Source organism: Meleagris gallopavo, chromosome 1 (assembly GCF_000146605.3).
Source record: "Meleagris gallopavo isolate NT-WF06-2002-E0010 breed Aviagen turkey brand Nicholas breeding stock chromosome 1, Turkey_5.1, whole genome shotgun sequence".
Taxonomy (NCBI): domain Eukaryota; kingdom Metazoa; phylum Chordata; class Aves; order Galliformes; family Phasianidae; genus Meleagris; species Meleagris gallopavo.
This window is the reverse complement of record NC_015011.2, coordinates 160,681,103-160,693,756: the sequence shown is the minus strand read 5'-3', so window position 1 is coordinate 160,693,756 and position 12,654 is coordinate 160,681,103. Positions and strand designations below refer to the sequence as shown.

Here is a 12,654-nt window from a genome sequence, read left to right as displayed (position 1 = left end):
TAAGAAAACATAAAATAGTGAAACGGTAGACTTCCCCTAAAGGCCACATAAAGGCATTTATGGCATGTCTGAGAAGTGTGAGTGCTGTGAAAGTCATCTCTGCATGTATAAGGAGATTTTACAGTTTTAAAACACGAGTAATTGTATTTTAGACAATGTTGTTGATGTTTTCTTGTGACAGCTCAAATGTAATATTAAGAAGAGAGAACAGGAAGACCTGCCTGATGCTTTAGGGTCTTGTAAATACAAATAACAACACAAAATTAGGAGGAGTGGGACTTGAATCTCTGTTTGAAACCATTCTGTATTTAAGTCAGTGAACGTTACCTCATATTGCTTAGTGCAGTAATTCCTGTTCTTTCACCTCTCAAATCAGAATATAAAACTCTGGGCTGCTTACTTCAGAGTCCCACAGTTCAGCAGTACAGCACCACAGGGCCAGGTCCAGTGCACTTCAGCAGTTGGTTCCTATTGTACCGACCCTAAATGGTGTTAAGGGTTGAATTCAACCCTCCGAGAGTGATAAAGCTACTGCCAGCTTTGGTAAAGACAATGAAGTGAAAGGTGGGTTTCTCAGCACCTTAATTTCTTATTAAACTAGAGTAAAAAAGGAACTTGAAACCAATTGAAAACACAGATATCCATTTACCTTAAAATTCAAGCTATTGTAGATCTTCATACCCTTCTGTCATCAGGAAGAATTACTTAAACTATGGCAACAAGAAATCCCACGTTTTAAGGCCACTTTTCAACCATTCCCTTTTAACCTCATGGCTGCACTTTAAGCAACCGGTAAGCTGGTTGTAAGCTGATTTATGTAATGAACTCACTTCATCCAGCCATGCTGGAGTCACACCAACTGTAGACATAGTTCTGCTTTCAGTCACTCCGTGGTAACTGCCAGCTTCGTTCACACTGACAGAAATTCTTCACTTGGTCAGAGGGAAGAAATTGCCGACTGCCAACTATCCAGGACTGTCAGGGATCGTGCAAGATATCCACAGGAAAATTATGTACTAACTCAGATCACTAATTGCTCTGCCTTCATGGGTTTCCTTAAGAATGGAAAATTCCTAGTGACTTAAAGGAATTTATCCCAAACAGGGATATCTGTAAACATAGTAATAAGTCATAGAAGATGTCTTGTTTGGAGAAAGGGAAGAAAAAAGAGCTCCTATGGAGCAATAGAAAAAGTCTAAGAAAGCAGTGGGAATCACAGAACAAGTTCAGTGTGAAAACGTGCATCAAAAGAGTTCGATAGTTGAAAGAAAGTGAAAGTCTTTGAAAGAGACTTTTCAGAGAGATATAGTCAGTGAAACACTGAAGCTTTTTTGGTCCAAGAAGATGCACGTGAATCCTAAGTATAAAGTGCTCCCACAGTGACATGGCTAGTTAGGATTCTGTGCATTCCAACCACAGAGCTCCTTATGCAGTGGATATTTTCACATGGGCATAGATTTTGGAGGCTATGAACATATTTTTTGTTTCATGTGCTCTTGAAAGAATAGACTTAGAAAGGGTGTGAAGTATGAAATTTGGTGCCCAGCAGACAGTCCAAAAGACAGAAACTCTATTAGACTCTGAAAATTACTATTGTTTCATTATTTCACTAATTGCTACGTGCAAATGAGCACAATAGAGTCACAGATTCTTTCAGTGACTAGGAATAACTGGTGACCTGAAAAAATCCACAATCCATACAACACAAAACTGAATTGTAATTGTTTTATGAGCCAGAGGAATAATTTCACTTAAAACCTTGAGACTCTTGATGACATGACTCAGTCCCTGTTGTCACTGGTGAGGTGGAACATTCCCTGCTGTACTGAGAACACAACACTTCAGATGTACTGTTCTTCATCTCCTCCATTCATCAGCAGTGACCACTTGTCCCCTTCCTCCTCAAAAAACCCATTTTGTCTCGGGAGCTTGTCTGAAGTCAAGGAAGAGAGAGAAACTTGACTAATTTGATCCCAAGGAGCCGATCTGGATGAATCCCTCCTCCTATCATCCATTCCAATATGAACACTGATTTGGGAAGGAGTAAGTGGCTTCATGCGGCCTTGAGCTTGAGCTTCATAACTTTCTGTGTCTGGCTTCTTATAACTGAGAAAGAGAAAAGACAGTTTGTATCAAGAAGTCAGTGTGGAGAAGCACGGTCAGAATCGTGATGCAATAATAGATTTCCTACATTAGTTCACACTTTGCACCACAGAAGACCCTCAGCTACAGTAGAAATATCTGAAGGTTTGGAATATTTTCAGAGACTGCAAAAAGTCTTATCTTTTAAAATATGTTTGTTCGCAATGCTCTTAAAAATATGCCCACTGCAGCTGCACCCAAAAATGTACTATGAAAAGCACAAGTGTTACTGAACTAGATCTCCAACAGAATGCCCATGTGGCATCCAGTCACTATTTTAGCTGCTAGCTAAAGAATGCTCAACAGTCTTATCCCAAGCATGTGAATAACAGTGACATCCATCTCTTTTGCAGACAAGAATTAGACACCACCATGCTAAAGGACTTCGGGTATTTTTAGGTATATAAAATCCAAACTAATGTCTCACTTGCATCCCAGCAGCACAGCTGCCTATGGTTCCTCATTTACTTAGCATAAGATAACTTGCCATTTCAGCTGCAGGGAAGACAGCACGACAGACACAGAAGAAGCTGCCATGGCAGCTGATCCCATCCAAGGCTGAAGCACAAGACCAGCAGGCATGAACACACCTAGCAAAAGAACACAAAGACATCAGCCAGGGCAGTCTGTCCCAGTATGGATGTTTTTGTCCCTGCATACTATAGAACATATCAACATGACTTTTTGAGGTCTCTATAATCACAAATAGATCAACGTGTATTTTCTTACTTATTGTTCAACATGTTAAATATGTCCCTTCAGTTGCAAGGGATGGACTTTGCACAGATTCAGCTACAAGATTGCAGCCACAGGGCAAGACTGTGTGACCCTCCCAGGTATTCTGCACGTACAAAACAAAGCAAAAGCAATAGAAGTATAATAATAATAATAATAATAATAATACAGGCAAATGAGGGAGAAGCTACTAAAAAAAATTAAAAAATAGGGGGCTGTTTGAAGTTAGTTTTAAGTGGGAATTTAGAGCATGAGAAGATGTCTGATAGAAGCAGAGAAACCAAAGTTTGAGACAAAATATGAAATTCGAGGTGAATAAAAGAGGGAGTACCCAGAAGTTAAATGATCTCTCTGATTAGAGTTACGTTTAAATATACTAAAATGAATCCCTGAATATTGTTAAGTAAAACAAAATAAAATCATGATTTTTATTTTAAGATTTAAGTATTTGCTCTTAAGACCTTAAAATTTGGGGAACAAAGATTTCTTCTACCAGCATAAATATCTATGTACATATATATTTTGTTCTTCTGCTGAGTTTTAAATGCTCCAGGAACCTCTCTTCAGTTGCTTGAGCAGGAAATCCTGACAGGGGCACCACAGAGCTGAACCATGCTGCTGTCTTCCACAAGTTGATCTCTGACAACCACCTACCTGCTGCTATTGGTATTCCAAGCAGATTATAAATTAAGGCAAGAATCAGATTTATTCGTATTCTCCTCACTGTTCTCTTCGATAAGTGAATACTGGCAACTACATCCAGCAAGTCATTCTGTAAGACAGAAGCGCACTGAAAGTATTCCACATGCAGTCTTTTGAATACTGAACTGAAAAGAGCTACAAAAAGTGACAGAAGGCAGGTCAAAACTGCAGTGCTCACTCGGATAAGAACAACATCTGCTGCTTCAATGGCAACATCGGTACCCGTTCCAATTGCAATTCCAATGTCGGCCCTGGCTAGCGCAGGGGAATCATTGACTCCGTCACCAACCATCGCAACCCTTCTCCTCTCATTTTGGAGTTCTTGGACCTTTGCAACTTTGTGAGAAGGAAGAACCTCAGCAAAGACTTTTTTGATCCCAACCTACACACGAAGAAAAAACACATGCTTATTGGTGATATGCTGAAAGGAAAAGCCATCTGCTGCTCTGGGAGAAGGGCAAACAAAGGAAGATCACTCAAATAAATTGCAAGCAACACAGAAAGCTGAAAAGCAACATGCCTTTAGCATAAGGGTGAATGGTTTTTATTTTTTTTATTTTTTTATTTTTAATAGGACAAGGGGGAACAGTTTTAAATTGAGACAGGAGAGGTTTAGATTAGATTTAGGAGGAAGTTTTTCAATCAGAGGGTGGTGAACACTGGAACAGGTTGCCCAAGGAGGTTGTAGATGCCCCATCCCTGGAGGCATTCAAGGCCAGGATGGATGTGGCTCTGGGCAGCCTGGTCTGGTAGTTGGCGACCCTGCACATGGCAGGGGGGTTGAAACTAGATGATCATTGTGGTCCTTTTCAACCCAGGCCATTCTGTGATTCTATGATAAGAAAGTGATTGATTACAGACTCCTCCATCACCACTGCAGAGGCTGGAACACCATGCACTGCCCTTGTCACCATGCCTTACAGAGCTTCTGGAGCTCTGTTGCCCTGGGAAATTAAGGTTTGATGGCTAAAATAGTCAGTTTTCAAATAAACATGCTGCTTGATGGATATGCATCAATAAAGGTTTCAAAGAAATGTGGACAGGAGTCGTAAATGATTAGGCACTTATGCTAGGGAAAACAGAAATGCCAACATAAATGTGCAAGTCCCAGGGAAACTATGGAGAGAATGCAGAGGGCTGCATAAATTCTTTCACCCACCTACTTCTCAACTTTGAGTTGCTACCAATGGCTTTAGTGCTACAACTGAAAAATAGGAGTGGGTATACTAAAAAGCACTGGGATAAACACTGTAGGTCTGCTTCACCAGATAGAGCACAGGAGGTAGAAGCTCTCTTTTTACTTCTCAAAAAGAAGAATTTTAAATGTTTTAGACTGATTTACCATTTTGCCACTGGAAAGGAAATGACAAAAAAATCAATGATGAAAATCTAGGTTGGCACCAAATAATGTTGTTTGAAAAGTTCACCTGAGCGAATGGAACTATAAACCAAAGTTTCTGAAAAAATTCCTCTCTTAACAAAGAAAGGTGGGCTGGGAAAGGACTTAAAAAACCTGAAGGTGAAAGAGTGGATTAAAATAGAAGAATTAAATCACATTGAGAAACAAAACAGGCCTCACAACCTAGGAGAAGCCATGTTGCTGGCTGAGTTTGCTCTTTCTATACATGAGGAAAGCAACACAGAGGCACATGGTAGATTAAGAATAGACCAGTGCAAAGGGCAAGTGGGAAATGGACATGGAGAGGGTATAAATGTCACGAGGTAGAGTCAGTATTTGGCTTTGCCTTTGGAATGTTGTTTATAGTTTGTGATCAAGGAAATCTCATGCACTCAACTTCTTTTAGATTGCTATGCCTCTTAACGATAAGAATTATTTTTATTATCATGTTATCCTCAAACTTACTGGCAAATCCCCACTTCCTGTACTAGGAACCAGACTAGACATTAAAGGCACATCCCTTTTTCAGTAAGGAAACACAAGTGCCCTTCAGCGAATGGAACTAGAAGGCTTCAGCTCAGCAATGAAGTAATTACTGCATGAAACTCAACACACCTCAAGGGATACTGAATGTTTGTCTTCAGTGGGATCTTCGTGCAGTCACCAGCCTTTACACAGGACTTAGAATCATAGAATCATAGAATCATCAAGGTTGGAAAACACCTAGAAGATCATCCAGTTCAACCGTCCACCAATCACCAGTAGTTCTCACTGAAAAGTTCACCTGAGTGCAGTCTAGTTCAAGAAAAGTTAGCCTTTCTTTAACGTATCCACGGAAACTCTGAGTGCCTAGTCCTAATTCACTGAAATAAGCAGAATTTTAGAAAGCCAATCACACATTTTGTAAAATGCAAGAAGGTACCTGAGTAGCAATGGCTTTTGCAGTTTTCCTGTTGTCGCCCGTTATCAGCACTACATCTATTCCCATGTTTTTCAGTGTGTGCACAGCCAGGGCTGCCTCCTGCTTGACAGTGTCTGCGATTGCAATCATTCCACATAAGGCACCTTCACAAAGAGATGTGCTGTGTTAAAAAGAGCTGTGGGCAGCAAAGTGGTAGCAAGAGAACAGGGCTCTCTCTGTCACAGTATGGTAAAGTAACTCTTTCTGGGTAATACTGACTTTCACAGGCCTGAACCACTGACTTAAATTTTCTTACCTATGGTCCCTTTCTTACACACACTCACACAAATGCTTTTCTAATTTACCTGTTTCAGATCTAAGAACAAAACTCCTCTGATACTTAGGAACCAGGCAGAAGGGGAGCATGATAGCTTTTAAACATGCCTGACTGATAGTTTTTTTTTTGTATGGGTGAACATGACTGTGGGCCACGGGAAGTTTTTGTAATTGTCAGATGTTGAAAGCACTCCTCCAGCATTTAGAATATTTGCTTTTATATCCCCTAAATCTTTCAGGATTGGATCTCTATTATAATTAATTACTTTTGGACAGGAGTGCTGTACCCAACACTTATCATCTGAAAGGTGTATCCATATGAATTACAACAATCTAATGTTATTTTTATCATTGCGTGTTATATTTTAAAAGTAATGATTTAAGAAGGTTTTCATCATCTGTTACTCTGGTCATCATCATCAGCAATGCTAGGAACACCGAGTATACATCAGGCCCCTGATTTCTATGTTAAGAGCATTTGATTTTTCTGGACATTAATGGAATCCTGGTTGAGACATGCAGATGCCTCTGAAAATTACTCTGTGGGCACAACAAAATTATTTTTTCGCTAATTAAATCAGAGGCCCCATATCAGGATCACAGACCCAATGGAAACTTATCACCATTACAGCAGTTTCTCTTATTAAGGCTTTGTCTAGGTTTCCCTTTCTGTACATTTAGTACAGAATAGAAACCCTCTGGCAAAACTCATTTAGTCTAATCTAGTGTCTCTTTTATACTTGAATGATCTAATGACTTGTCATGTTTATTAATGAAATATTTTGATATCAGAGATGCAGCAGGTCAGCCTGTAATCCTTAAGCAATGCAAAGACAGGATGGGACATATTTGTGCAGTTGTACACTCTGCACACCACACTTTTTGAAAGTATATTTGGAAAATAACATTTAAATTAAAAACTACTCAGCAAGGTCTTATGAACACTATTCTAAGATGAAATACCTTTTAAGAACACCTGATACTTTGGCATTTTTACAAAGGGTTCTGTATTAAACAATATGTAATTTCTTGATACTAAACCACCACCAATTGTTTCAGTTTGTTTTTATCCTTACAATGGTACAATCAACTGATATTTATTAAGTCACAGTAGTTACCATCTATAGCCACTAATATGGCTGTCTGTCCTTTAGTTTCATGGTCTGTCATGGCATCATTGACATCATTTGCAATGTGCAAGCCATTCCGTCGCATCCACTCACGATTTCCAATCAATACTGAGTATGTGTGGGAAGATGATGAACCTTTTTGTGTGGACAAAAGAATAATGGGAAACTTAAAAATAGTAGACACGTCAGAGATGTTTGAAATGACAGTTTCAGGCTGCATTAGTTATACAAATGTATTCACAGAGGTTTTCTTTTTGTGTGTGTGTGCGTGTGTCTTTGACTAGCAAAGGTCACATCCAAAACACTTCATATTGAGGCTCATTTGAAGTGCTACTCCCATGACCAAACACATATGTACAGCTGCTGACTGATGACAGCCTCATAAAACTTTTCTCCTTCAAGACTCACTGTTTATACACAGAGCTGCGTCATAAACATAGTGGAAGTATTTGCATATATTTGCCTTTGTGAGTTTGCACTGTTTTTCACAAAAAGTGCAGTGTGCTGCATTGTTCACACAAATAATTACTTCTTTCAAATACAAAGGTCAGTCTTCTAAGAAAAAAGTAGTTTTGTTCTAGCAAACAATGAAACAGTACATAGACCACTTCATTATGAATTCAGTGCAACTTCACAAAGCCCTCTGAAGCAGGTGAGAAAATATTACATTAACGCCGCTCACAAATGGCACAGTTCTGATGATTAAAGTTCTTATTTTAATTCTTCTAAAAGCTTCCTCAAAAAGGTCAAGAGATACAATCTGCTGAAAAGAACTGATGAGCTTCTTAAGGAGGACTTTAAATGCGTATTCATTCCCTCATACAATACAAAAGAGCAAGTGCCTTCACAGAGCGTGAAACAAAAATAAATGCACTGGCTAAATCAAAAGCATCAGGCACTGAAACTTGGTTTGCAGATATAACCTGCTTCACTGCTGAATAAATTTTTTTAATTAAGTATCTTGAGAGATATTTGAATAGAAGACAAAAGGTCCAGGGTAATACGGAACTAAAATGTAGGACAAAAAAAATGGAGCAATAAGATAGCACATGTTGAATGTAACTTCTCTATGGAGGAAGATAATGCTAATTGTGCTCTCTGCTGGACCATTCTTCTGTCCAAAAGGGACCTTGCTGGGTATGCCTTATTGCTCATGTATTTTCCAACTTTTGGAGTATCAATCACTGTATCATCTAATCCTTAATTAGGTTTCTGAATTCCAAAGCAATTGAAGGTAGGGGAAAGGAGATTTTCAATTTCTATAAAGACATTTTTTTGTCCCTCATGTTCTTTGCCTCTCTCTCTCATAAGACTGCATTTCTGCTATTGCTAGTCTGGTAGAATTGCTTTACTATGCTCAGCACTGTGGATTCATTAGTCCTTGGATTACAACTAGCAGTTACTTTGGGGGCAGACATACCATTCGATTCAGAAAGTGTGATCAGTGTGTCATCTCCCACAGGAGCACTGCTGTCCCCACTCTTGTTAGCGTCCAACTTATCAACACCCTCCTCAGCCATGCCCACGACAGCCTCAACACCACCTACTTTGCAGCTGATGCCACAACCTGGGACTGCCTGGAAGTTGGTGCAGTATCCCAGGCTCTGAGTTCCAAGCTCCTGCAGAGATAACCAGAGTTCATCATCAGTTTGTGCTGACAATATGTGGTACAAATGTTAGATAACTGCCATCAAAAAGAGATTTTATTCCTCCTCTTTACAACCACTGATAGACTGGAAAGCAGCATGGAGCATCAGTAGTGGAGAAATAAAAATAAAGATGTCGTAGATGTGCTGGGGATTATACTTCTGAAGCAAACAGCATAGAGGTCACATCTCAGTCTCAGCCCTAGCACAAGCAAACCAAAAAGGATGACGTTTTCTGGTGGTTCAAAGATGAAGGAGGTACAGTGGTGGTTTATGACTTCAGCCAAGATTGGCAAACAAAAAGCAATACTACAAAAATAAAGCATACAGCTCTGGAAAGATGCAGCTTTTAATTAGCCACAAAGACAAGTGACTGCATGAGCCCAGTTCTCTCTCTCTCTCTCTCTCCACACACACACACAGAGTGTAAAACTGCATCTAATTCTTGGAGTAATCTGGTTGGATAATAATAAGTAAAATGGGGCTTGTGTGGAGTGTGAAAAAAAAGCCAGTGAGTAGCTTCAAAAGGGGTAACTACAGTCATATAAATTGCAAAAAGAATGGGAAAAAAAACCCACATCCTTTTATAAACAATTTATTCTGGCTTATTTCTGGAAATCAGAACTATATGTATCTTTCAGAGTAATAACTGATGCATACAATAACTACAGAAATTTCAGGGGAACTAAGACAAATTTGAAAAACAGGAAACGTGAAATATAAGAGGGGCCACTGAATCATTACCCACACTCATTTTTTCCTTCAAATTTACATGTTAACTTCTAAATTTCATCACTGAAAGATCTATCATTAATAAGTTTGAGATTCATCAACTAATGGCAAGTAGCTCAGTGACCTGCCTTAGCAGAAAGAAGTTATTTAAACTGGGCTTCTTATGTTGTTTCTAATTATGCTTTCATTCTTCCTGAAACATTTGATGAACACAAACAATATATAAAGGGCTTCTGAAGATTTGCAGAATTTGTGCAGGCATGAGTAATCAATTAGTGAAATTCACAAATATCACAGTTTAATATTCATGTTTGTTCCACAGCTTTTTGTCTAATCTATTCAGATAAGCAAGTGACTAATAGCAGTGACTACCACAATCAGGTAATGTGTGAAACGTCACCACACACTTCTGCTTCATGATGCTTTTTTAAGCTTACATATTCCTCCTGCATATATTCTGCAATCCTTCTTTTGTCATTGTCTGGGAAAACTTAGTAATATCTTGCTTGAGGACTCAGTAGCATGGCCACAAAACCAAAGTCCAGATTATGCCTCTCAGGTATTGTGCAGATTAAGGTAACATCTACCAGCTTCTCAGCCAGTTACTTTTCAGACAGGCCTCTCCTTCTGGAATCTGCTCATTTCACACAGCATTGCTGCATTCACATAGATCCTTTCAGATCTGAAATGGAACAGTAAGTCTAAGTACCTCTTTGCAGTATTTAGTGACCGCCACTCCTAAAGGATGCTCACTGCTGGCTTCTGCAGTGCCGACCACTGCCAGTACCTTCTTCAGAGAGAGCACGGCTGTGTCTCCCAGCAGAAGAACCCTCATGACTTTAGGGACTCCACAAGTAATGGTCCCCGTTTTATCAAACATCACAGTCTTGATCTGCAAGAAATAAACCAGAGTTACTGCCTAAGCTATGCGATCGTAGGGATGCTTGCATGCTTTGAGCATATAAATGCAGGCAAGACATCAATAATTAGTTGACAGTAACCAAAACAAGAGGAATAAACCTACAAAAGCCAGGAATTCCTGAATCATGGACTGTGTGTGCAGTAGATCTCTTTATGCTTTCTTATACATTCCTTGTATAGCTGAAGCTGCAGTATCATGCTGTACCCATACAAGGATCTCAACATCACAGCACTTGCTTTGTGTGAGTGTGTGCACACGTTTGAATGAATGAGAATTACTGTCAGTCTGGTTAATTTATTCTAATTATCCTTTTCACCTCTCCTTATCCTGCTTATGTCCAACTCAGTCTCTCACAGCATGGTGTAAACTCATCTTCTTTCTACTGGCTGTGGGCATGCCAAGTCCTTCTTTCTCCTTTTCCTCTTATCATCTGTTTGAAGGGCTTTTTCAGCCACCCATCTATCTTCCCCTCCCTAGACTAAAACAACTTCCAACCACACCGTTTTTCTCCTACATTTCAAGCCACTGATTATGAACAACATATATTTCACATCAGCCCTCAAGGAAAGAAGAAAAATGTTGGCTTTCTGGGAAGATGCTAAGAGAGCATGAATGCCAGAGACCTCACAAGGTCATGCAGAACATTAGCAGCCTCAAAGGCAACAGACTGCAGAAACTGCTGGCTCTCAACGCTTTGCCACCTACTTTGGATTGCGGAGAAAGAAGGTCAAAGTCATCTTCCTTGCCACCATGAACAGTTGCCAACGGGAAAAAAGAAATCTGCAGTCTTTCTCTTTATCAGAGAGATTTCCTGAGACATTATATTTGATGTGGCAACAGCTGGGAAAGCTACAAAGGTATAGAATGAACAATGAACCTTGTGTGCCATTTCCAGGGGTTTTCCGCCTTTGATGAGAATACCATTCTGCGCAGCAACTCCTGTGCCCACCATCACAGCTGTTGGGGTAGCCAAGCCTAAAGAACAGGGGCATGCAATGCTCAGCACAGTGATTGAGGTTTGAAATGCAAACCTCAGTATTAGTTCAGCTTTTGAAAGGTGCTTGTTCTGATTCTGTAAGAAGAGGGAGGAGAGGAGGCAAAAAAAAAAAAAAAAAGATTTGCTGATAGAAGGTAACATATGCACGATCAATCATAGTCATCTAAAAAAATACATTTAGCAGGAAACCTCAAGTATAGGAAAGTAATTTCTTATTGCTATAGTAATGGAAGAGAAAGGTCAGTGTTATGAATCGTTCATAGCAGTGTCTTGTGGTTTTCTTGCTACTCAAGCACATATGCTTCAGGAATTTCTGTTGGCCACCTTCACCTATTTAAGAAATATACCCTACCTAAAATGTAAATAAAACATAATAAATAACAAATACACTACAAGATGTTGCATTTTGGCCGAGGCAATCCCTGGCATTTATATAGACTGGAGGAAGATCTCCTTGAGAGCAGCCCTGAAGAGAAGGACTTGGGGGTCCTGGCAGACAAGAAGCTGGACATGAGCCAGCAGTGTGCGCTTGCAGCCTGGAAGGCCAACTGTGTTCTGGCTGCATAAAAAGGGTGGCCAGCAGGGAGAGGGAGGTGATTGTCCCCTCTACTTGGCTCTTGTGAGGCCCCATCTGCAGCACTGCGTCCAGGCCTGGGGCCCCCACTACAGGAAAGACTCAAAGCTCTTGGAATGGGTCCAGAGGAGGGCCTCTAAGATGATCAGAGGGCTGGAGCACCTCTCCTATGAGGAAAGGTTGAGGGAACTGGGATTGTTTAGCTTGGAGAAGAGAAGGATCCTGGAAGACCTCATTGTGGCCTTCCAGTACTTGAAGGGAGCATATAAACAGGAGGGGAACGGCTGTTTACTTGGTGGACAATGATAGGACAAGGGGAAATGGTTTTAAACTGAGCCACGGGAGGCTTAGGTTAGATATTAGGAGGAAGTTTTTCAGTCAGAGGGTGCTGATACACTGGAACAGGTTGCCCAAGGAGGTTGTGGATGCCCCATCCCT

General features: G+C 40.1%; 1 protein-coding gene across 8 annotated transcripts in view; it reads right to left on the bottom strand.

Moving 5' to 3' along the window:
* Positions 1-364: 364 nt before the first annotated feature.
* The window catches only part of ATP7B (ATPase copper transporting beta), a 34,457-nt gene continuing 22,167 nt past the window's right edge, over positions 365-12,654 (bottom strand). For 4 of the 8 annotated variants that reach the window (XM_010728775.3, XM_019612126.2, XM_010728771.3 and 1 more), the window contains exons 13-20: positions 11,523-11,717; positions 10,433-10,615; positions 8,766-8,964; positions 7,334-7,480; positions 5,901-6,043; positions 3,532-3,961; positions 2,630-2,732; positions 365-2,106 (exon numbers count right to left, since the gene is read on the bottom strand). In XM_010728775.3, the coding sequence (XP_010727077.1) occupies positions 1,842-2,106; positions 2,630-2,732; positions 3,532-3,961; positions 5,901-6,043; positions 7,334-7,480; positions 8,766-8,964; positions 10,433-10,615; positions 11,523-11,717 (1,665 nt within the window). In that variant the 3' untranslated portion in view covers positions 365-1,841. The remainder of the gene's footprint in view (positions 2,107-2,629; positions 2,733-3,531; positions 3,962-5,900; positions 6,044-7,333; positions 7,481-8,765; positions 8,965-10,432; positions 10,616-11,522; positions 11,718-12,654) is intronic. The other 4 variants (XM_019612125.2, XM_010728772.3, XM_010728776.3 and 1 more) reach the window with 4 other exon arrangements.